The 24,260-nt window shown below is 36.1% G+C and overlaps 1 protein-coding gene across 1 annotated transcript in view; it reads right to left on the bottom strand.

The window, feature by feature from the left end:
• Positions 1-202: 202 nt before the first annotated feature.
• Positions 203-24,260, bottom strand: part of lmbrd1 (LMBR1 domain containing 1) — a 70,981-nt gene continuing 46,923 nt past the window's right edge. The window contains exons 15-16 of the mRNA XM_041252080.1: positions 971-1,062; positions 203-399 (exon numbers count right to left, since the gene is read on the bottom strand). Coding sequence (XP_041108014.1) covers positions 286-399; positions 971-1,062 — 206 coding nt within the window. The 3' untranslated portion in view covers positions 203-285. The remainder of the gene's footprint in view (positions 400-970; positions 1,063-24,260) is intronic.

Below are 24,260 nucleotides of genomic sequence, written 5' to 3'. Positions count from 1 at the left end.
ATGCTATCAGAAATCTAGTATAATATTTGTCAACAACAAAAGTATCTGTATTCTTGATTAAACAATACTGTAATTTACATAGTGAAGAAAAGCATAGTAAAAAGGAAAAACAAACCAAAAAACATCTAAACAAATATCACATTTTTAAATCTGTAATACACACCACACACAAGGACATATTTTCAGCAATTTGATTAATTTGATACCCCCCCCCCCCCCCCCCAAAAAAAATTTTCAATGTGGAAATGAAACTTGTAAGTACCATAAGTTTTCTATCATAAGGTTCTACACCTGCAAGAATTCATCATCACTCATGTCAGAGTCATCTTCTTCCACTTCTCCTTCAATTACAGATTTCTTTCCTTTGCAGCAAGACACAACTAATCCAATAAGGAAAAACTGTAACACACAAGAGAAATTATATACATATTGGTTTGCAAAACTGTCTCATTCAAAAAGACTTTAACAAAAAAATATTCTTAAGCTTAAAACAAGTATATCTGGGACATACTCCCCACTGCTGTTAATGCAAATTTAGAGACGATAAACTCAATATACAGCACCTCCAGATTATGATACTAATAATTCTGATTCAACCAGTTAGTGGTTCTTTAGGTTTATGTAAAACTTTAAAAAGGTGTGACATGCATACAGTATAGTTGGTTGTCTCCAATTTGTTTACGTAACTACTTAAACGGTTTACAGCATTAATTAACACTAAGAAATCAATTCAATCAATCATTAAATCTCAGGTCTTCCTGCATGTACACCTATTTCAAGTTCTACAATCTATGTATATATTTTTGGTTTGTTTTTCTTAATCTGTGTGCGTAGGTTCTCACATCGTCAGCCCCCATATGATGCTGTTGGCATCTGCTGTAGTAAAAAACAATTTTCTAGACAGAAAATGTCCAGAACATGCTTAGAACATTTCTTAACATGCTGTAAGTAAACAGACAAATGCACTTACCGCAATGAAAGCCCAGTTACCAAAGTAATAGATGCTGCTGAAGAACCAAAACTTATGAAGAAAGAGATATGTCCTTGTGATTGTGCACTGATCTGTAACATATGTCAGAGAAAATGGTATTAGTTGATTAAACATACATGTACAGATCAGTGCTTAGTTCAATAATAAAAAAAGAGAATTAAAAAAAGAAAGTGGATGATCTTTTAGTGTAAAAGCCAAGCAACATGAGTGGAAACTGGCTAATAGCTACTTGCATTTACAGTAATACAGGTAGGTGAAATTGAATTCCATTTTTGTTCATCAAGCTTAAATATTAAAAAAAAAATAATAATAATATGGATAACCAAATGTCTTAAGAATTGTAACCAAGTGTTCTCGCATGTCAATACATGCAAGGAGCTATCCGAAGAAGCGAAGAGGGTGGATTTTAGTAGTGCCTTTGTGAAATGCTCTCAGGTACTTATATAAAAGGACATTATATAAATGTAATTGGTATGGTATTGCTATTACTACAAAAGACTGTTTATTGTCTTGCAGCTCTGCTGCTTCCCACAAGATGAACATGGGTACTGTAGGAAATCAGCACATTCGGAAAGATGCTTTGAGCATAAATTAACATTTCTGAATCTGTGAGAGGCAGCGCCTGCATTGGAAAGAGTCTCAGACCTTTAAAATGAGGTCCTACTTGTGTATTTCTGGTAGACCACATTAGGAGATAGCCTTGAATGGCAGGGTTTTGGAATGCTGCTACTGCGCTGAAGACATACCTACCTTGGTGCAACAAACAAACCTTTTGACACAAAATCTTTACAAAATACAAGAAACGGCGACATCGAAGGCACAAGAACCTATTTTCCAACACACACACACACACACACACACACACATATATATATATATATATATATATATATATATATATATATATATATATATATATATATATATATATAATGTATGTGTGTGTGTGTGTGGATCAGATGCATGAGACCAGAGCTGTTTAGGGTTATGTTGCCCTGGTCGCCACTTTGCTGGCCATTCAAGCCTCAGTGAATAGCCCCATCTTGTGCCACATGATCAGGGTGCCTGGGACAAATAATTTGAATGTTTTTTTTTTTGCATATTCAATTATATAATTTATTTATTTATTGGTTGCTTTTGGTCCCTTGATATATATGGTCTTATAAATGAACTGCAGATGTTTTGTATTCTGTGGTAAAGAAAACTAGTTTGTTTGCAGTTGTCTTTTTGCACTTATTCTAATAAAGAGTTACATAAGTTATATAAAACAGTGTTATGTAACTTCAATTGTGTCTTTTTCTATGCATGAAACAGTTTTATGAATATTAAACTTTTTAGATCCACACAGACCAACTTAAAAAATATATCTTTAAACATTAGTTTAACTTTTATTTATTAAACATTTATATATTAGTTTAAACGTTGTTTTCTGTTGCAACTGACAGATTGAGGGTGGCCAACATGACTAAAAAAAAAAAAAAAAAAAAAAAAAAAAAAAAAAAAAAAAAAAAAACAATTACTAAATGTGAAAATAGCTTGGACCCTAAAAGAGCTTGCACACGAAGCTTGTGAGACATGCCACTCTCTACAGAATATTATACAGAAAGTAAACTACTTCTACAACCTGATCCTTTGTGATGAAGCTGTAAAAATATGCTGATTTTCAAACAAAATGAAATAAAACTAGCAACACAGAACAGAAGGCTAGTATGGCACAACACTAACATTGCTTTAAAAAAATAAATAAATAAAAAATGTTGAAAAGAAAAAAGTTAATTTGATTATATGAAGATGTTTTATGCTACATATCAATCATGTGTGCATGGACTAAATGATTATCTGGTAAAGCAATAAAAAAAACAAAACCAAAAAAAAAAAAAACACATACAACAGGATTAAAAACTAGGGCTATCAGAGGGGCTCACCGAGAGTCAATCTAGTTAAAGACGCTGAGAAGGAAGCGCAGTCGACTGAGTCATGAACACAGTCTGTGGTTTCGTGTAGCAGGCATCGACCTATTTTTCCGGTAAATGAAACAAACCCTGAGAGACTTCCTCCTTGAAGAGGGACTCGGCATTAACTCCGTATTCTCAGTTGGTGGGAAACCAGCAGGGATTCCTTCTCCTCTTTGCACAACAGCAAACCCTACTGGCCAGACACCAAGCACATTCAGAGTGGATAAAAAGCGAGGCTGATCTGTTCTGTGGGATCGGTAGCCTGTCCGTCTCTGTGCCGGATTGCACTGCATAAGAGAGATTCTGGCTTTAGGTCACTAAAAATAAACAATAAAATAAAAACTAGGACAGTCAAGCGATAAAAAAGAAAATAATCCTGATTAATCCTGTTTTTAAATCGCATATTTAATTGATACAATTACTGCAGCCATCTCATTTAAGTTTGTTTTATTCCTGATGCTATCATCATCCAAAAAACAACCCAGCATAAAAATCTATTCTTTACTATTTCTGGATTCTCTTTATAGTTTTATATTTATTTACAATTCAGTATTGTTGTTACATAGTATAAACCAACTGCTAAATCACAATGGAATCAGTTTATTACTCCCCTTACTAGGAATGTCACGGTATCAAATTGACGATATGGTAACCGTCAAAAAATATACGGTTATAGCTGTACCGCGTATAATGTCATTTTTTTTGTAATCCATTTTTTAAATGGCTATTTAAAGAAATACACCCAAGTCAAGTCATTTTTTTTAGCTCCAGCTCACACAGGCTCAACAAAATAATGCTGCTTTTTTATTTCAAATTACTGTGGAGAAACTCCAAAATATTAACATTTTTTGGGCTCAGTCTGGAACGATAGGGGGTAAGGATGTGACCACTGCAACTGAATACCCTCTTTATCTTTATCAGCTTGGACAGCATACTATTAGTTAAGAGAAGTAAAGTTTTACCTAGCAATAGCCAATCAAGTGTGTTTTAAGACATGCAGTGCCTGCCCACTGATCTCTCTGCAGAGTACAAAACTTAATGATAAGACGGCGCCTGCAAATAGTATTTTTTTTTGGACTGCATGTTAACAGCAACAAACACAAAGGAAAAAGAAAAGTTAAGGTGGGTATGACACCGTTGCAAAGTTAAGCGGCATCTAGGGGGCTTTTTTTTTTTAAATGGGAATAAAACTGTATTCATTTTTTAATACATAAAACCAAAATCCCTACGACACTATCAACATGAGGAGACAGCAACATCTTGACAATACCATTTAAAATAAAAATATAATAAGCTGGATTCATGGGTTTGCAGCGATCCTGAATTTCTAAACGAGTACTCTGTCGAAATTGACAGGTTTCATTTGCTGTTGTATTGTAAACTACTAGAGTGTATTCTGAGAATTGAAAGCATGTTTAGCACACAGGTGGTACAGCAGACTAGATGTACGTCTGTGATACTGGAACTCACTTTGACAGTAGATGCAAGTAACCCTCTTTCTATCCAATGAACTGTCAGAATGTTTTTAAAAAAATGTCCCATTCACGTCCTTCAGTTTGAGTGCTCTGCTACACAATGCAGTTCCGTGACCAGATTTATATTCACTCGATGACTACAAGCATTCAATCCCGGCATGCACTAAAATGGTGCCGCCGAAAATGAATTACAGTTTGCTAAGAGGGTCTGTTCAATTGCAATTAAAGACTTGCATCTAAGCAAAAGTGTAATCATTGCATAAAATACAGATTTCAAATGGAAGAATGCATACTTTTATAATAAAATGGTCAATGTCAGAGCACTTAATCATTTTAAAAACAGGATCACGCAAATCCGATAGATAATGTCATCTGATATACATTTGATAATTACTGTGAGAGTTAGGCATTTGAAACTTAAAGCAGAGGATTTAGGTCAGTATGTGGCTGAAGCTCCATCCATTAAAACAGAATTTATGTTCAATGTGCACATTTTTACATTTAGTATAATATTTAATAAGTAGCAAGAAAATAACATTAGAATTAAAGACCATGTTTTAGAGGAGAACAATATATTGTGTGTGCAAGCACACTATTGCACAGACTTGGTATGCAATCTTTGCTTGATGCCAGGCTTGCGTGCGAAGGGAATAGAGCAGAAGGGAATACTATGGTGGCAGGAAATTGTAAGTGATCAGGACGTAAAAATAAATAAATAAATAAACAAAGGAAAATAGTGATGAAGTAGTCAGAGAGGACAGGGAATGCAATCACTTTTTAGACCCAACAAATGAAATATGAATGAAATATTTTTTTTACCTAAGCATGTGTTAAAAGTAATTTATTAAAAAAAAAAAAAAAAAAAAAAAAAAAAAAACCACCAAAAACCAACAACAAACAAACAAACAAACAAAAAAAACACACACATGAATAGAGCGAGAAATTCAGGAAGCTGAATACTGGATGCGACTTGGAGTTGTCATCCATAAAACAAACAGATCTTGGCTTCCTGAAATTGGCAATAAAGTCGAAAGGGTTGCTCTGATTGGTATGGTGGCATAGTCTGAGTTAGGGTCCTAACATATAGAGTATATATTATAATGCTTTTGGCAGCCAGCAATAAGGAAGCCACATTTAGGTAGGAGATCAACGTAAAGGTCACTGGGGCATTTATCCTGAGGAATTAAAAGTATAGTACAGTACTGTAGCTTTGGTGCTTTTACTAAAACATCATAATGGTACAGGAATGCTCAAATAAATACATACAACATACAGATTTGTTTTAATGTTTAAAAATCGCCGGTCCAATCAAAAGTGAGTGCAGGCAGGACATAAATATGCTAGGGTAAGCAGTGAAGAAATAGCTGAATTTTGAATTTTGATATTGCTTATTATAGACCGTAGAGTTATATTTAGAACTTCGAAGTAATGCAGTAATCAGTAATGTATCTGCCCGTCACAAATCTGCCCTAACCGTTTATGCATCACAAGTAATCTCTTTAGCAATGTTAGTTTATAATTGAACAGAGAAGATTAGTTCAGAGAGATTGTAGATCCTACCAAAATTTTCATACACTGTTTTGTTACGTGCTCAACCATTGTTGGTAGTGTCACGTGAGCTGTTCAGTGTGTTGGTAGTGTCACGTGAGCTATATATATATATATATATATATATATATATATATATATATATATATATATATATATATATATATACACACACACACACACACACACACACAAAAATATACACAAGTCAAATACGTATTAAATTGTACTACAAGCAAAGTGTTTCATTTCAATGAATACTAAATCAATTTGCCAAGCAGTTTGTAAAAAAATAAACAAAAAAAAGAAAAAGTATATGAAGGGTTAACCTGCTGTAGAGCCAACCTTTAGCCACCAGACTGATACAGAACAAATGGGGATGATGCGCAGACTCCCCCACCATCTGCAGCTCTCCAGCTGCTCATCTGAATTACAGAGAATCTAAATGAGATTCACAGATGGTTCTCAACAGTGGTCTGCCTAAACTAATTATTGCATACACTACTGACCTGTTTCACCTTCAAACAACAACTCTTAATCAAACAACTTATGTAGTTTCCAGTTACAATTAGCCATAGCATTAGCAGTTACTTCCAAATGTAAGGCGTTATCTATGATGGATTGACTTTCTTCATATACTATTAAAGAAAAAAAAAAAACAGTGCAGATGAGTAGAATTGATGTTTAGAGTAGAATTGATGTTTTCCCCCCCTCTAAAAGAAGAGGTAATTTTAGAATCCTAAACTTCTCAGTCTTTTGGTATACAGAGGAGAGAAAAGGTACGTATGGATGGGTTAGTATATTACTGAATGTATGTTTTAGGATATTGGTAGAAAAATAGAAACAAAACAATCAAAGCATGTAATGTTAGGTTATTACCATAACCCTGGTTCCCTGAAATAGAAATGTCTTATGTCTGAATCATAACCATCTGAACCATCTAGGTGATGTAAAAGTTTTGGCCATAGCTGAACTTTCACACTGAATGTGCAGCATCATTTGTGAAAGTAAGCAAAAGTTGTGAAATTAGGCAGGCTGTATCAATTGGTACCATACCAATGATAGAATCTGATCTAAAAAAAAATCAGGTCATTTTAGGTCACAAGCAAAATCTAACAGGAACCTTCACTTTGATCCAAGTAAACTGTTTAGGAGAGATTACCAGTTGAAATAGTGGTGGCTGGTTTCTGGCAAAATAAAGAAGAAATACATTGATACTGTAGGAATGTTACTTTTGATTATGAAATACATTTGAACAACTTGCATAGCAAGACCATACACCTCTGTATAATATAAAAGTAGTTTGGCATGTTAAGTGTCTTATTAATGTCATACTTCTACTTTTGCATGAAGTGGGTTTATACTTAGTTGATGTTGACATCTACGCTAAAGCATCCTTTCCTAAGGAACATAATCAGCTACCTGCCTATTTTATAATATGGCACCTCTGATGAAAACTGAATTTCACTGCTTCAATGCATTTCTAAAAATAAAAGCTACATAATCCTGCAAAGTCAGTAGTCCATTGATGTTGTTCTGGTATCATTTCAGTACAGTTTTTTGTTTTTTATTTGTTAAAACTGCATTGCTATTTGGGACAAACAAGGCTGTGGGTAATACATGGGTGACATTACTGTAAAAAATTATCTGGCGGTATAATAATTCCAACAACATAATTTAATGATTTGTTTAACTCTGCTAAAAGAGCATTCAGAATTGCAGTTTTTTTCTTCTACCTTACAAAATAAATAAATACATAAATAATAATAATAATAATAATAAATAATAATAACACCAAATCCATACTTAAAAGTTTATACATTTATTTTAACCTGTAAAGTCTTATCTGCTACAACTGAGGGCACGGGAAAGCAGACTTGATATTCTTTACTTTAATAGATCGATATGGTAACAAACATTATCCTGAGCAAATGCATCATTCAAGTCAAACTAATCAGTTTGCATCAAGCATAGTTAGAAGTCAACAAAGTAACATCCAAGCAAATAGGCAGAAGCCAACAATGATTAGTGACTTGATCAGTGACATATTCAATTCAATAAAATCACAGATAACCCAAGTTACATAGAGCACTTGAAAGTCCAATAGTAAAAGTACCAGTAATCTGTATTTTAACATGGCCAGGACAGGCATTCTCTCTTCATTTCAATAGCCAATCTGATGTTACTAACATGATGAAAAGATCATGAAGGCCTCTAGCCTGCTTGTTGTCCCCAAGCATAATTGCACCACACTTGGAGAACGCTCATTTAGCTTCATGCTCCGACTCTTTGGAACTCTCACCAAGCTTTCATGCGTGATGCCCCCACCATCACTCACTTTAAATCAACTCAAGACCCACTTGTTCTCTCTTGCTTTTGCATTTTAAGCCCGATATCTGCTACTAGCTGCCATGTTGCTGCTACTATCTCATGTATTATGTTACTATCATATATTATGCACTTTTCACTGTAATTAATGTACCATTTCATGTATTATGCTACAATCATGTATTATGCACTTTCCACTATATTTAATGTATTACACTTTTTTAGTTTTTTTTTTTTTTTTTTTTTTTTTTTTTTTTTTTTTTTAATGTATATCATGAATTCTGTATTTAAAGTATTACGGATTTTCTTCTTGTTACTGCATCTTGTAAAGTGCTTTGTGATGGTTGTCCACTATGAAAAGCATACATAAAAATAAAAACTGATTGATTTAAAAAACGCTGCTAGGTGAAGTAAGAACCACTGATTATGTTTTTAATCCTAAATGTATCCCGTCATTGGCTTCTAAGTGGCTTATCTAGAAAAAGCACTACTGTGTGGAGTGCAGGTTAAGTCGTGTGATTGGGAGCTTGCTGGTTTGAATCCTGGTTGTGGCAAGCTTTAATTTCTCACTGGGGGCCCCAGAGAAAAAGTTCAAATTAGCCTTGGTGCTCCTTGGGGTTAGGGAATCTAAGTAGAAACTAGCTAGACTGGGCCTCATCTGCAGGGTTCAGTAGTTTGGCAACATCTGCTGCATACATTTGGCTGGACGAAAGAAGCAACAGAGGTTGTGCTTTGATCTTCTTAATTGGCAAGTGTGTTGCAGTTGTGAGGTGACAAGCAAACTGGGTGAAAATATTGGACAATCTAAATGTATTCTTACATTCACCACTTTTATTGTCTTCTCAAGAGTTTTAGTGCAGTGATTGCGTTCATCAATTAGCTATTAAATCACTGAAGGCAATTAATTATAGTAAAAAAAAAAAAATCATATTGTGCACGTCTCAAGTTCTCAAACAAACAAATAAATAATAATAAAAAAATTAAAACTGATCCACATACCTGAATTACTAATTAAACTAAGTAACTCAACTGAAGATGCTTATTCAGATCATATTTAGATACTTCTAATCTGACCATGTTTTTTACTGCAAGGTTTGGGGTCATGCATACAGTAAACTGAGTACAAGGAACTTCCTAAGTTCCTAATGTTTAAGATTCATATAGAACTAGGGTCATTGAGCAGAAGTACAGAAGTTTCCACTTCAATGGTTTCTAAATTAGAAGGCTAAGAAGATTAGGGTATTTGGATCATGGTCTGAAATTAGAAGCTTGCCTCCTGTGCAAGCCATTATGGGGTTGATGTTGCATACAGTAACACAGGTACATAAAAAGTTGGTGTGTGTAATGAATCACACAGCCTATTAAAATTGTTCATTATATGATAGTAATTATCCTTCAAATACACCATCAGCCAATACATTTTAAAAAGCAATGGACTACAGAATTAGGTGTGTTGAATGCAGCAAAAGCTTTCGATTCTAACATTCCTGTACTGTATACCATCTTTACTATACAGACTAGGGCAACTGCATAGGTGTTATAGTATGATGTATGATGTCCAAATTCTAATCTGGCATTTGTATCATAATACATTTATGATTTTTAGGTAATGGATTACTTATTTTATTTAGACATTTACACACACACACATAAAATATACACACACACATAGATAGTAAATTGAACATGGTACAATTATGCAAGGGGATATAGACTGTAGCAACCATCACTAAAACTATACCACCACCCTCTATAAAAAAAGGGTAAAATAAAAACATAAAATAAACTTCACACCACCTTATTTAATGTACAAAGATTCAGACTAACACAGTACCACATTTGTCTTGCTATCCTTTTAAGATCCTAAAGGATAAACTTTTGTCCCCAGTCGTACACGAAATTTCTTCGTCTAAAAAAAAACCCAAAAAACAAAACCACACACACTCGTGGGGATGTTGTGTTTTTTTTGAGTGAGAGCGCGGGGGAGGGGTTGGTTTTTCTTTGATTCTCTCTTCTTTTTTTTCTTTGATTTTTGAGCGGGGGGCGGGGGCTGACGTTGGGGGGGTGTGTTTTTGGCGTGTGTGAATAAAAAAAACAACCCCCCCCCCCCCCCATTGTGCTTGGTGGGCGCTTGGGGGTTTTTTTGTTTTTTGGGTTGTTTTTAGGTCCTGGTGGGTTTTGGTTTTGCGGCGGTCGTTTTGGTGGGTGGGGGTGGGGGTTGTGGTTTGCGCAGTTTGTACGGTTGGGAATTTGGATTTTGGGGGGTGGTGGGTCTGAGGGACTTTGCGTGAGTGGTTTTGTGGCGATTGTGGGGGGCTGGTTGGTGTTGGTGTTGGAGGTGGGGTTTTTTGGTGTGGGGGGCTTTGGGCTTTTTTGGGGTGTTGTGTCTTTTGTATTGGATTTTTTTGAGAATCATTATTTGTGGGGGGGGGGTGGTTCGATTTTTATTTTGATTTGGGTTTTGGGGGTCTGGCCTGGGTTGTTGTCGGGGGTGCGGGTGTGGGGGTGGGGGGGCGGTGATGGGGGTGTTGTGGGACGGGTGGTGTGGTTGCATGTGGTGTGCTTTTTGCTTGGGTTTTTGTTTTTTGTGGTTTGGTTTGATATCGGCGGTTTTTTTTTTGTTTGTGCGCGGGTGGGCCAGCTTTAAAGACTAAACTCTTCAATTCTTCTTCCACTCTGACAAGAAAGGATTTTATCTCTTTAATTTGAGAAGCCCTGTCAGGTGTTATTTTTCTTCTAATAACCTCCCTTTCACATTATCTGTCCTGAGCGTACCAATAACGATAATGTTTGACATCAGACGAGTTATTCTAAAGACATGAAAGTTTAATGTTAAGAGGAGTTTAACCCATTTGAGGTCTTGACAAGAGCAGATGGCATTAATGTACATACCATAGAAATCAAATAGCTGGTACATTCTTTCGACTTCTATTTTGTCTAGTTTTGAATGAAATCATTTGTCAAGAGTCACTTTTTTGTAAGATGATTAGCGTTATAAAACATCAGCCAATACATACTACAAAAGTAAAAGAACTACAGAATTAGATTAACAAAATGCAGAAAAACTATTCAGAAAGTTGTCTAAAAACCGCATAAAAAGGGCAACATATAATCCAGTGAGATTGTTAATATACAACAGGTATACCAGGATTTGGGTTTTAAATCACAAAAATAGTGATCAGAGTCACTATTATAAAAATAATGAGGGGCATAAAATACGCAGAAACATGACCTCAACATAGAATCCATATTGGGTCAGAGGTCAAGGTCACCGACATATTTAGCATGCATGGTTTATAACACTGCAAATATGAAGTCAGGACTAGTTAAAACAGTTTTGGAGATATGAGTAAAAGGCATCTTGATGTAACAGATTACAGATTGTGAGGTGAACTGTAATGATTTTTACAAATCTGCAATTAACTGTTATGTAGTACAATTGATACACACAACACAGTGTACTTCCCCCTAAAGGATTTAGGCCAGGGAAGTTTGCCAGGGTGTTTCTAGCTCTTAATACATAATTAAATGAGATAACTGATGTTATTTTCGCAACCTGTAAGTTAAACAGGTACATGCACAATTTTTTTATTTTATTTCTCTCAACAGTAAAAAAAATACCTGATCACCCAGTAAAGAGTATTTCAATATTAAGCTGCAACTAATATGAAACCTTTACTTTGTAATCCAACAAAAGGCATTTCTGTCTTCCAAATATACTTATGAAATCAATCAATGCATAGATTTTCATGACTCCCAGCACAATGAATAAATTCCTAGGACACAAAAACATGATAAACACTTATTCACAAGATCATTACCTTAAACACACAAGCCTGCTTTGTAGATGCAAGCTGTGTAAACACCAACCAGCAGTCCTTGTTGGCCAATGTCCAAAACGTCAGATCCATAACAGATAACATTGAAAACCCTTCATCAGGTAAAAGTAGGTTTAAGAAGAAATAGATAAGGTTTCTATTCCAGGTTTCAGATTTAAAAAAAAATTAAAAAAAGGATTGTGTATATCCCCACGTACGTCTTTATAACAATGTATAACTGTCAGGTTTTCGTAACAAAATAGCAAAAACTATATTATTTCCATGTTGCCACCCCCTACATTTATCATCCATAACACTCAATTATACAAACCTTCGGTGAAACAAAGGGCTAGATTCTCAAAATAATATAGTCAGTGCAGACAAATCAGGCTATTGCTGGATGTAATATATACTGTTTAAAAAAAAGTTTCGAGAAATTAAATGTAGCACATGCTGTCAAGTTAGACATTAAATTGTTCTAGGAATAGAATATAATTTTGTGTTTTGCAGTATGCAAGAAATTAATTTTGTTTGTTGAAATGTGCAATTCAAAAGGAGTTGATCATTGCCCCATTCCTGAGTAGAATCAATTGAGGTTGATAAAATATTGTCAATTTTGTAGATCACGTCTAAACTAAATGAATATGGTAAAACTAATCCGATAAATTAGTTGTTGGAATGTTGGATTCCGTTATGAATGGGAACTTGAATGAATTCTCTTGCATTTTGATACGAAATGTGAATGCTTGCAATGAGAAACGACTATTGAAAACACTAATGCAAAATATAACTAAGAACATAAGAACATAAGAAAGTTTACAAACGAGAGGAGGCCATTCAGACCATCTTGCTCGTTTGGTTGTTAGTAGCTTATTGATCCCAAAATCTCATCAAGCAGCTTCTTGAAGGATCCCAGGGTGTCAGCTTCAACAACATTACTGGGGAGTTGATTCCAGACCCTCACAATTCTCTGTGTAAAAAAGTGTCTCCTATTTTCTGTTCTGAATGCCCCTTTTTCTAAACTCCATTTGTGACCCCTGGTCCTTGTTTCTTTTTTCAGGCTGAAAAAAGTCCCTTGGGTCGACACTGTCAATACCTTTTAGAATTTTGAATGCTTGAATTAGATCGCCACGTAGTCTTCTTTGTTCAAGACTGAACAGATTCAATTCTTTTAGCCTGTCTGCATATGACATGCCTTTTAAGCCCGGAATAATTCTGGTCGCTCTTCTTTGCACTCTTTCTAGAGCAGCAATATCTTTTTTATAGCGAGGTGACCAGAACTGAACACAATATTCAAGATGAGATCTTACTAGTGCATTGTACAGTTTTAACATTACTTCCCTTGATTTAAATTCAACACTTTTCACAATGTATCCGAGCATCTTGTTAGCCTTTTTTATAGCTTTCCCACATTGTCTAGATGAAGACATTTCTGAGTCAACAAAAACTCCTAGGTCTTTTTCATAGATTCCTTCTCCAATTTCAATATCTCCCATATGATATTTATAATGTACATTTTTATTTCCTGCGTGCAGTACCTTACACTTTTCTCTATTAAATGTCATTTGCCATGTGTCTGCCCAGTTCTGAATCTTGTCTAGATCATTTTGAATGACCTTTGCTGCTGCAACAGTGTTTGCCACTCCTCCTACTTTTGTGTCGTCTGCAAATTTAACAAGTTTGCTTACTATACCAGAATCTAAATCATTAATGTAGATTAGGAATAGCAGAGGACCTAATACTGATCCCTGTGGTACACCGCTGGTTACCACACTCCATTCTGAGGTTTTTCCTCTAATCAGTACTTTCTGTTTTCTACATGTTAACCACTCCCTAATCCATGTACATGTGTTTCCTTGAATCCCTACTGCGTTCAGTTTGAGAATTAATCTTTTGTGCGGGACTTTGTCAAAAGCTTTCTGGAAATCTAAATAAACCATGTCATATGCTTTGCAATTATCCATTATCGATGTTGCATCCTCAAAAAAAATCAAGCAAGTTAGTTAGGCACGATCTCCCTTTCCTAAAACCATGTTGACTGTCTCCCAGGACCCTGTTACCATATAGGTAATTTTCCATTTTGGATCTTATTATAGTTTCCATAAGTTTGCATATAATAGAAGTCAGGCTTACTGGTCTGTAGTTACCTGGTTCAGTTTTGTTTCCCTTTTTGTGGATCGGTATTACGTTTGCAATTTTCCAGTCTGTCGGTACCACCCCTGTGTCAAGAGACTGCTGCATGATCTTGGTTAGCGGTTTGTAAATTACTTCTTTCATTTCTTTGAGTACTACTGGGAGGATCTCATCAGGCCCAGGGGATTTGTTTATTTAACACTTCTGCCTCAGTTATGCTAAAGTTATTTAAAACTGGATAGGAACTGGATGACATGTGGGGCATGTTGTCAGTATCTTCCTTTGTAAAAACTTGTGAAAAGTAATCATTTAACATATTTGCTATTTTTTTTTCTTCATCTACGATTTTGCCATTTGTATCTCTTAAACATTTAATCTCCTCTTTGAATGTTCTCTTGCTGTTGTAATATTGGAAAAACATTTTGGAATTGGTTTTAGCTCCCTTAGCAATGTTTATTTCTATTTCTCTCTTGGCCTTTCTAACTTCCTTTTTGACTTGCGTTTGCAGTTCTGTGTACTCTTTCTGCGTACTTTCTTTTTGGTCCTTTTTTAATGCTCTGTAAAGTGCCTTTTTTCGCTGAATATTTTTTTTAATTGATTTAATTTTTAACTGTGTGATCAACCAGAATTAACATTAGGATATTAGCCATTTACACTAATAATGTTGTGGTCGTTGTAATCGTTTGACTAAGAAATCAATGCACTATATACTATTCATGCACATCTAACCAATCGCCTTTCCTTTCTGTAATATTAGGTTAGTTGTGCACCGTTTTTATTCTTAAATAAAATCTTGTTTAAAATTTTTGATACATCGTGTGACTCGATTATTGTCAAGGGAATTCGGGTTCTACATGTCACAGAACTTATTTATTTTTAAATAAATTCTATACCTAATTCACTACACTCCAGATCATTACTAGCAAAATGTTGTCAGAAAGACCCAAATAAAGTTACTAAGCAAGAAATAAACAACACAAACATTTAATTAATGGTCCTCATTAGTTATTTATTAAATGTTAGAATTGTAATAGGTGTTTTTTAAATAAGTAGCTTTAACAAGCAGCTGGAGGGAAAGCTTGGAAAATCTAGCCCAAAGTCTGTTATACCCGATGCAGAGCTACGAATAATGTCCCCTACACCCTGGTAAGAGTTAATGAGGATGAACCGCAGAGCTTCAGACACCTGCTCACCAAGACATTTCTTTCCTTAAAAATGGCCAAATCAGTCATCTCCTATTAACTATCATAACCTGCATGTGAGAATATATTCTGGGGCAGAGACAAGGGAAAATGTGTTGGAAGAAATATGTTGTTCTTGGGGAAATACACTACATACTGTACATGGGTGGAGTTCAGTAAAAACTGGTCTTGCCACAAAATACTATTTAAATTGTAGGCCTATATTACTTACTGCGGATATATGAAAATGCTTTTGAGTAATATATATATATATATATATTTATATATAACAAAAAACAAACATTAAAGTGGACAGACAATTAGTTGTCATCAGGCTAAATCAAATATTCATTTTAATTTGTTTCCTTAACAGTGTACTATTCAAAATACACAAAGCATAGGGCAAATAAGAGATATCTTGATGTCTTGTAGTCATGGAAACAAAACAGATTCTGCAGAAACACAAAAAGCAAACACAGTGAATGTATTGCTAATGAACAGGGACGCATCTGTATTCCTCTGTATACTGCAAATATATTCCTTTGAAAGCAAAACAGGACTTTTCTGTTTTACTTATTTTAAACCTTTATTTAATTGTGATGCATCCGACACATCTGAAAATCTAACTGCAAACATGGCTAACTTCTCATGAGCAAAAGACCGCTGTAATTTTAATTAAGTAACTATATAACATCTTGAGTACCTTTGCATTAGTCCCTTCATCTCTGGCTGACATGCATTGAAACTGCTTTTTCCTCCTAATTTATAAGCCAGGTCCTGGCCACAAGTGGTTGGAGGTTATTCTGTCAAATCTATTCAACTTTACATGACAATTACCGGTGAAGCCTCCTTCTTTCAAAATATCTTTCTGTAAACATGAAGTATTCAGTGAGCTTGACCTTTTTTTCAGGATGATACAAATTATTCCGAGAAACAAACAGTACGATGTTCTCCTGACCAAAAAGGAAAAGTGAAGTGCAAAAAAACCTAAGAAATCATGCAGTGAGATTCAGAAATACAAAAGGCAACAAGGAATCAAAGTAGCTACAGATGACTGGAAGATCAATTTTCTTTAAAAAGAAGGATGGAACACCCATCAAGAAAGAATACAAAAAACATGAACCACAGGAGAAAAAGTTCTCAAAATGTTTGTCAAAAACATCCTGCAAGTTTCTATAATTGTACTACATATACTACTACCACTGTGTATTTCACGGGTCATCAGTTCCAGGCCTTAACTGCACCTTTCTCCTTTATTCATTTTAAAACAATTCAAAATTCTCTGAACAGGACTTCTAGGAATACAAAATGACACACAAGGGAACAAGCTGCATTTCAAACAGCCTTTTTAAAACAACGACCCACCGCCACATTGACTACCATTTCAGCAAAAAGACAAATGCACTCCAAACCTTTATAAAATGTATTTGTCACCTGGAAGTAATTGTTTGAACCAAATAAAGTCACTGAAGCTTTGAAGATCCAAGACAAAGGAAACCGTAAATATTCAAACCTTGAAGCAACTCTACAACAATGACTTGGAGACAGTGAAATAATCAAGACAAGGAGCTGAATGGTGGGACACAGTCTAAAGTCAACTCTTCAGCTAAGGTTAACAGTGAGGAAAATGATATTGCAATTGCATCAACACAGTAGTGTACAGGTGGAGCATTATTTCTGGGATTTAAAAACTTCAAGAATGATATATTCATTGAAATATTGATTTTAAATAAAACTTGGAGGAACTTCCATCTACATTTTACGAATATTTCCAATTATCTGGATCTGTATGATTCTCTACTGTTGTTTCGACTTCGATCACTAGTGGCCATTCATACTAACTCAGAAACAGAGAATCACACAGAACACGCATATTAAGAGAAGTTTAGCATGTAAGAAATACAATATTATGACATATATGTTAACCGAGAAGAATGACAGAAGCATTTAACCAAAAACTATTCGTATTTTGAATTCAGGTGCTTCAGAGCATTTAGGACCAAGTGGTCAGTACAATAAGGATCCGATATGCAGACCGGGAAACAAATTTCACTGTCTGTCTATAAACACATGTCATTTCATTTATTTATATCCAAATCATTTTGTCAGGTGGGTATTTTTCTAAAGGTATGAAATATATTTACAACCCCAATCTCTGTGTCATTTATATATTTACTGCAGGAGGATTTATTACAAAATATTTAGTAAACAAGTTAATTGGAAGGTTTTAATTTGATAACACAGATGAACTGATGTGCAGACACATTTATAAATTGTACCACAGGTTAGTCAAGAAATGCAAATTAATTTTGGATGTGTGCATTTTACACTTTGGTTATTTTAATTTAATCTCAACTGACCTATAGCTAAAAAATAATTCATTTTTGAATATTCCTGTCACGTTATTTTTTTTTCTTCTTAACACAAGCCTACTATGAATTAATTTATAGAAAATATACATGACTATAATCTTATTAAATTTCCACTTTCCCTGCATTTATTTAGGTCTGCAGTGAACGTCGTCTTGAACTGTGCAACATATGCTGGGACGTCATCCAAGTGCTGACTCGGGAGCAGAGAAAACAAACACACACTGTCCTCACAAGCATGTGTTGTCAGCCAACCACTTCTTTTCACACTGCAGACTCACCGTGCAGCCACCTCAGAGCTACTGCGTTATCTTCTGACACTGCTCTGCGCAGATTACAGGCAAGCCCACAGGCGCCCAGCCAGATCAGGCTGTTTCGCTAGTGTGCGGTGAGCAGAGGACACCCTGGCCAACCTAAGCAACCTCTCGCCGGGCAGTGCTCGGACAATTCTGCACCGCCCCCTGGGAGCTCCCGACCATGGTCAGCAAAGCAACAGAACACTACTTAGTCAGCTGACTTCTCCCTAATCACCTCCTGCTTTAGTGCAGGAATATCAGTTTACCTTTTAACGCGTTATTTGGAAAAGGGTTACAGAAAAGTACGCTATAACGGACAGAAAACCCCAAAATTAAATTTTTTTGACCCTCACACAAACCGCAAAAAAGATCACATTCCAAACTGCTCTCGCGTGTACTCAAGCAGATGCAGGACTCTACCCCCAGGTGAGTTACGGAGTGAGAAAGATGGACAGAAAGCATCATTTTAGTATTCTTTGCCCTGCTTTACGGACTGCAGATAATGAAACTTGTTCACTAGCTCAAAAGGTGCAATTGTTAAAACAAAACAAAAAAAAAAAAAAAAAAAAACTGTTTAAATATGTAATAATAATAATAATAATAATAATAATAATAATAATAATAATATTTACTACTGGTGCAAAATTATAGTAATTATGTTGAAGTAAGAGATTTTTGTTTTTTATTTTTACAGTAGATAAACCAATGAGAAAATCAGTTCTAAAATATTGTTTTACTCCACCCTCATGTAACTAATCTAACTGTGACCGCCGCAAACCAAATATGTCAGATTTTGCATTCATGTAAAACTCAAGATTCCAAGCTGCCAGCAGATGGAAGGGTGTGGGGCACGATGAAGTCAATAGGGGGGCACGGAGAACCAGACTGGAGTCTTGAGTTACAGAGCCAATCCTGTGGTGTAATGACAGCCATTCAGTGGGCACAGGACAAGGGACAGCATAATTGTATAAAATAAAGCTCTTCTCTTTCTTAATAAACAAATAAAATTACATTAGAGTATTGTAGAATTTCCTATTTATACCTGCCCCTCAAACAGACTTACTGATAAAAAGAATTAGTAGTTTTAAAGGATAATCAACTTATTTTTCTCAATACAGATTTAACAAACTAAATCTAATATAATCTGTCATCTGAATTCTCTCCTATTTTAAAGTGCATCAAAAGGGTAGAGAACAATGGATTCCATTACTAGTCAACAGAGTGAAAGACTATAAAATCAATTTTCCTAAACTTAAGGGATTCCTCTATTATCAGGCAGATGATTTACGTTTGTAGGTTATTCCCTTTTCACTTTAGTGGCAAGATTTAATGGAGATTGATAAGCCTTCAAAAATACTGGAACCAGTTACAACATATTTTTCTTATATAGCAGTAGAATAGTTAAGGGAACACTTGGTGTTTAGCACAGAAGACATGCAACTGTAAATTTACATTATTGATTAACCATCTTGAAAAATACGCCATATAGTACTTTTCTGGTGTACTGTATATTGTGTTTTAATATAACTTTGATACATGCCAAAACATGTAATTGGAAAGATAAAATATGGAGAGTAGTGCTGAGGGGGGAGAGTGTGGGCACTAAAATGGTGGATTCTGGCACATTTTTGCCTGGTTTAAGCATGTGCTAGAATAGTAGTGTGCTTGAAGTGTCTGACAAAGTACTCCATTAGTGCAATGAAGGAGCTTTACTTCAGCACTGCTCACAACAAGGCAAGATCAAGAAGAAAAATAATTTTGGAGCATCAAGGCCTCTGTAATACAAGACCAGCTAAAAATGTTTGTGGAATTGGTGACCACACCTTTAACTGTGTAGTAATATGGGAAACAGCATGCTGCAGCTCCCATGCTCAGCATTAGTCAAGTTCTGATCTGACAGCATGTAAACACATTATTTGTCAGTAAAAACTACAGTAATTTTCATTTTGAATTCCCTAAATATTTCCTTTTTTTTCTCTGCAGTACACTTCCTAATTTCAGGTCGCAAGTATGTACATGCATTCTGTTTTCACCTTTCTGGTCAGTTTGAGAAATATACTTTGTTACATATTATTTAACAGTTGGCTAGGGAAGAAAATCATATGGACACAGGGCAAACAGAGTTATAGAGGGAAGGAGAGTGTTGATAGTTTTAAATGTCATTATCTTGGCACAACAGGGTCACACGTCTACAAGCAGAGACATGCTAGATATACAGCTATCATATAAAATGAGAGAGAAACCAATACAAATGACTTGCTTTTACAGATAACAGTAACAAGAGACTGGCTGGTAAGTGGCTTTTGTATGACACAGTGAATATGTGACCACAGACTGGGGGGGAGACAGGACAGAACAGACTGTAACACAGTGAGGTTGGCAAGCCCACCTCAAAACACTATGACAAGGTTTAAACTTGAAATCCCCAGGAGGGAGAGGACCCACAGAGCACATTCTGTATAGCAGATTCGTTTTGGCAAATAATGTTTGTTAAGAATTTGGGCTTATAAAATACAGTAATGAATATGCAAAAAATACATATATGGCAACACATATATACATACACACATATACACACACAGTAGTGTGCAAAAGTTTTAGGCAGGTGTGAAAAAATTTCAAAAATGCTTTCAAAAATAGACATGTTAATAGTTTATATTTATCAATTAACAAAATGCAAAGTGAGTGAACAGAAGAAAAATCTACATCAAATCAATATTTAATGTGACCACCCTTTGCCTTCAAAACTGCATCAATTCTTCTAGGTACACTTGCACACAGTTTTTGAAGGAACTCTGCAGGTAGGTTGGCCCAAACATCTTGGAGAACTAACCACAGTTTTCTGTGGATTTAGGCAGCCTCAGTTGCTTTTCTCTCCATGTAATCCCAGACAGACTCGATGATGTTGAGATCAGGGCTCTGTGGGGGCCATACCATCACTTCCAGGACTCCTTGTTCTTCTTTACGCTGAAGATAGTTCTTAATGACTTTTGCTGTATGTTTGGGGTCATTGTCAGGCTGCAGAATAAATTTGGGGCCAATCAGATGCCTCCCTGATGGTACTGCATGATGGATAAGTATCTGCCTGTACTTCTCAGCACTGAGGAGACCATTAATTCTGACCAAATCCCCAACTCCATTTGCAGAAATGCAGCGCAAAACTTGCAAGGAACCTCCACCACGCTTCACTGTTGCCTGCAGACACTCATTTGTGTACCACTCTCCAGCCCTTCGGCAAACAAACTGCCTTCCGCTACAGCCAAACATTTCAAATTTTGACATCAGTCCAGACCACCTGCTGCCATTTTTCTGCACCCCAGTTCCTGTGTTTTCGTGCATAGTTGAGTTTTTGGCCGCAAGTCTTTCGTGAAGGCCACTTCTGACCAGACAGTACATGGGTGTACCAGGGTGCCACTGTTTTCTGCCAATTCTGAGCTGATGGCATTGCTGGACATCTTCCGATTGTGAAGGGAAGTAAGCATGATGTGTCTTTCATCTGCTGCAGTAAGTTTCCTTGGCCGACCACTGTGTCTACGGTCCTCAACGTTGCCCGTTTCTTTGTGCTTCTTCAAAAGAGCTTGGACAGCACATCTGGAAACCCCTGTCTGCCTTGAAATTTCTGCCTGGGAGAGACCTTGCTGATGCAGTATAACTACCTTGTGTCTTGTTGCTGTGGTCAGTCTTGCCATGGTGTATGACTTTTGACAGTAAACTGTCTTCAGCAACCTCTCCTTGTTAGCTGAGTTTGGCTGTTCCTCACCCAGTTTTAATCCTCCTACACAGCTGTTTCTGTTTCAGTTAATGATTGTGTTTCAACCTACATATTGAATTGTTTGGTATAATTGTTTAACCATACACATGACTATATGCCTACAAAATCCCAGACTCTGTGCAAGTGTACCTAGAAGAACTCAGACTCGAGTCACAATTTTTGATTCTCATCAAACAACTCGACTTGACGCGATGCTCAAAAGACGTGACTCGACTCTTGCACAAAAGTTTCCATCTGATTCGAGTCATTGTCTTTCTTTTAAAATACATTTTAAAAATAAAAACACGCAGAGTGGCATTCCCTCTCGACAAGCAGTCATCTCGTAGCATAAACAGAACAGGCTTGTGCAGTGAACGTCAAGACCGTTGCTAAGGAAACACTTATGATCAAAATGTCATAAGCTACAAGCTGGAATCAAGTATAACATGAGGCGGGAAGATGACATCGGTTTAAGTTAACTGTATATTTGACAATATGGAAAGCGGCACACTGAAAGTACCTGCGGTGGTAGAGATCTCTTTTAAAGATTGCACTATTGACCGGGAGAACAACAAGCAGGCTGTATCTTGTCTACACTTTAAAGCAAAAAATATGCGAAAAACTTGGAAAATCGTCTAACTTCACCCAACATTTGAAGACTAAGCACACTGACCAGTAAGTAATTTTTACTGAAGTTAATATTAACATAACAGTATAAAAAATGTGTCTGTATAATGCATACCTGCGCCAAGTCTCCCGTTTTGACCAGTTTTTTGGACCAGTCAGGGACAGAACATTTAGGACCGAGGTACAGTAATTATTAATACTAGTACATAGATTCAGAGTACAATGGAACCCCCCGCATTTTAATAAATGAATTACGCTTCCCATCGTCTGGGTGACGTGCGTTTCATTTCCCCCACTCACGTGACACTGGCAAGTCAACAATGCAGCTCATCCAGGATGGGCTGTGTTCATTCCGAAATGAGAGCACCTGAACCCACTGTGCACATGCGCAGTAGCAACCAGCTGTCAGCCAGGACTGGTTACTATTATTTAAAAAAGGTCTGGATGGTGCGCAGCCTGGTAGCGAACACAGCTATCAGTGTGTGTGTGTCAAGATAACCAAGGTTAAGTATGAACTACTCAAAATTTTGTCTCTGTCTTGCAGTGTTGCTTTGCAAAACGACAGAACATTTAAGCCGTTTCCATATTGCTATTCTAATTATTTTAAAAGTATCTAAAGTTGATTGATCTATCTTCATCTATCTTTATTTTTACATTTGATTTCACATTCCACATATATTGTTGTTTTCATATTTTTATGCAGAACTGCTTCAACTCAGTGACATGTGTGGGTTTTCGAGCATAGACTACTCGTTTCAGGTCCTGCCTCAAAGGGGTTTAGGTCTGGACTTTGACTAGGCAATTCCAAAACTTCAAATTTTTGTTCAACCATTCTGATGTAGACTTGCTTGTTTGTTTCGGATCATTGTCTTGCTGCATGACCCAGCTGCGCTTCAGCTTCAGCTCACGGACGGATGGCTCAACATTCTCCTGTAGAATTCTCTGATACAGAGCAGAATTCATGGTTCCTTCAGTGATGGCAAGTTGAAGTCCTGATGCAGAAAAGCATCCCCAAATCATGACATGATCTAACCAATTTACTGAACCCTGGAAACAAAGGCCCACCCTGGGAAGTCTAGGTCAATCATCTGACCAGTTGGAATTGCTGAAGCATGATGAAGTGAACCATACCAAGCCAACATAACCTACAGGAGAACAAAAGCACAGCAACGCTCAGCATGAATAGCCTCTCTGCACTCCAAACTTTGGTGTTTACAAGGTGAGCCACAGAGGACCCCAGTTGTGTAGACTTCTGTAAATATACTCTGTTGTTATGTATCAGATACTACAAAGAGTAGCCTCTTTAAAATGATTTATTCCTATAAAATGTTTTTATTCTTTACAAATTTAATACCTGAAAATGTATTCTGTCTAACTTTATTTTAACCTCTTGCATGAGGATAAGCACACCGTATAATTTGATCTTTTTTTTTTTTAAAATTTTCCTAGGGATAAAATAATCCTAATGAGGCATGTTAGCCTCTTGTTCCTTTTTTTTCTGTCCACGTGTGTGTCAATCAAAAAGTGGCAAACTTATATACAGTCGGTAGAAACTCTCCGGTTCCAGGAGGAGCTTTAATTGCCAAGCTACATTTAACTCATAGCTCTTGGAGATGTACTGTTTTAAGATGTAGAACTAGAAATTACAAATAAAGTGCACATTTTCAAAGCATTTATGTAGTCTTTAATGAGCATATTCAAAAAGGCTTAAGATTAGAATCCTGCAATATTTAGATGGGCGTCTTTAAATATTATCAGAATCCTGACTGTGGACGCTCAAAATTCTGA

Source organism: Polyodon spathula, chromosome 6 (assembly GCF_017654505.1).
Source record: "Polyodon spathula isolate WHYD16114869_AA chromosome 6, ASM1765450v1, whole genome shotgun sequence".
NCBI classification, from domain to species: domain Eukaryota; kingdom Metazoa; phylum Chordata; class Actinopteri; order Acipenseriformes; family Polyodontidae; genus Polyodon; species Polyodon spathula.
Note: the sequence above shows the minus strand (reverse complement) of the source record. Positions and strands in the feature narration are given on the sequence as shown.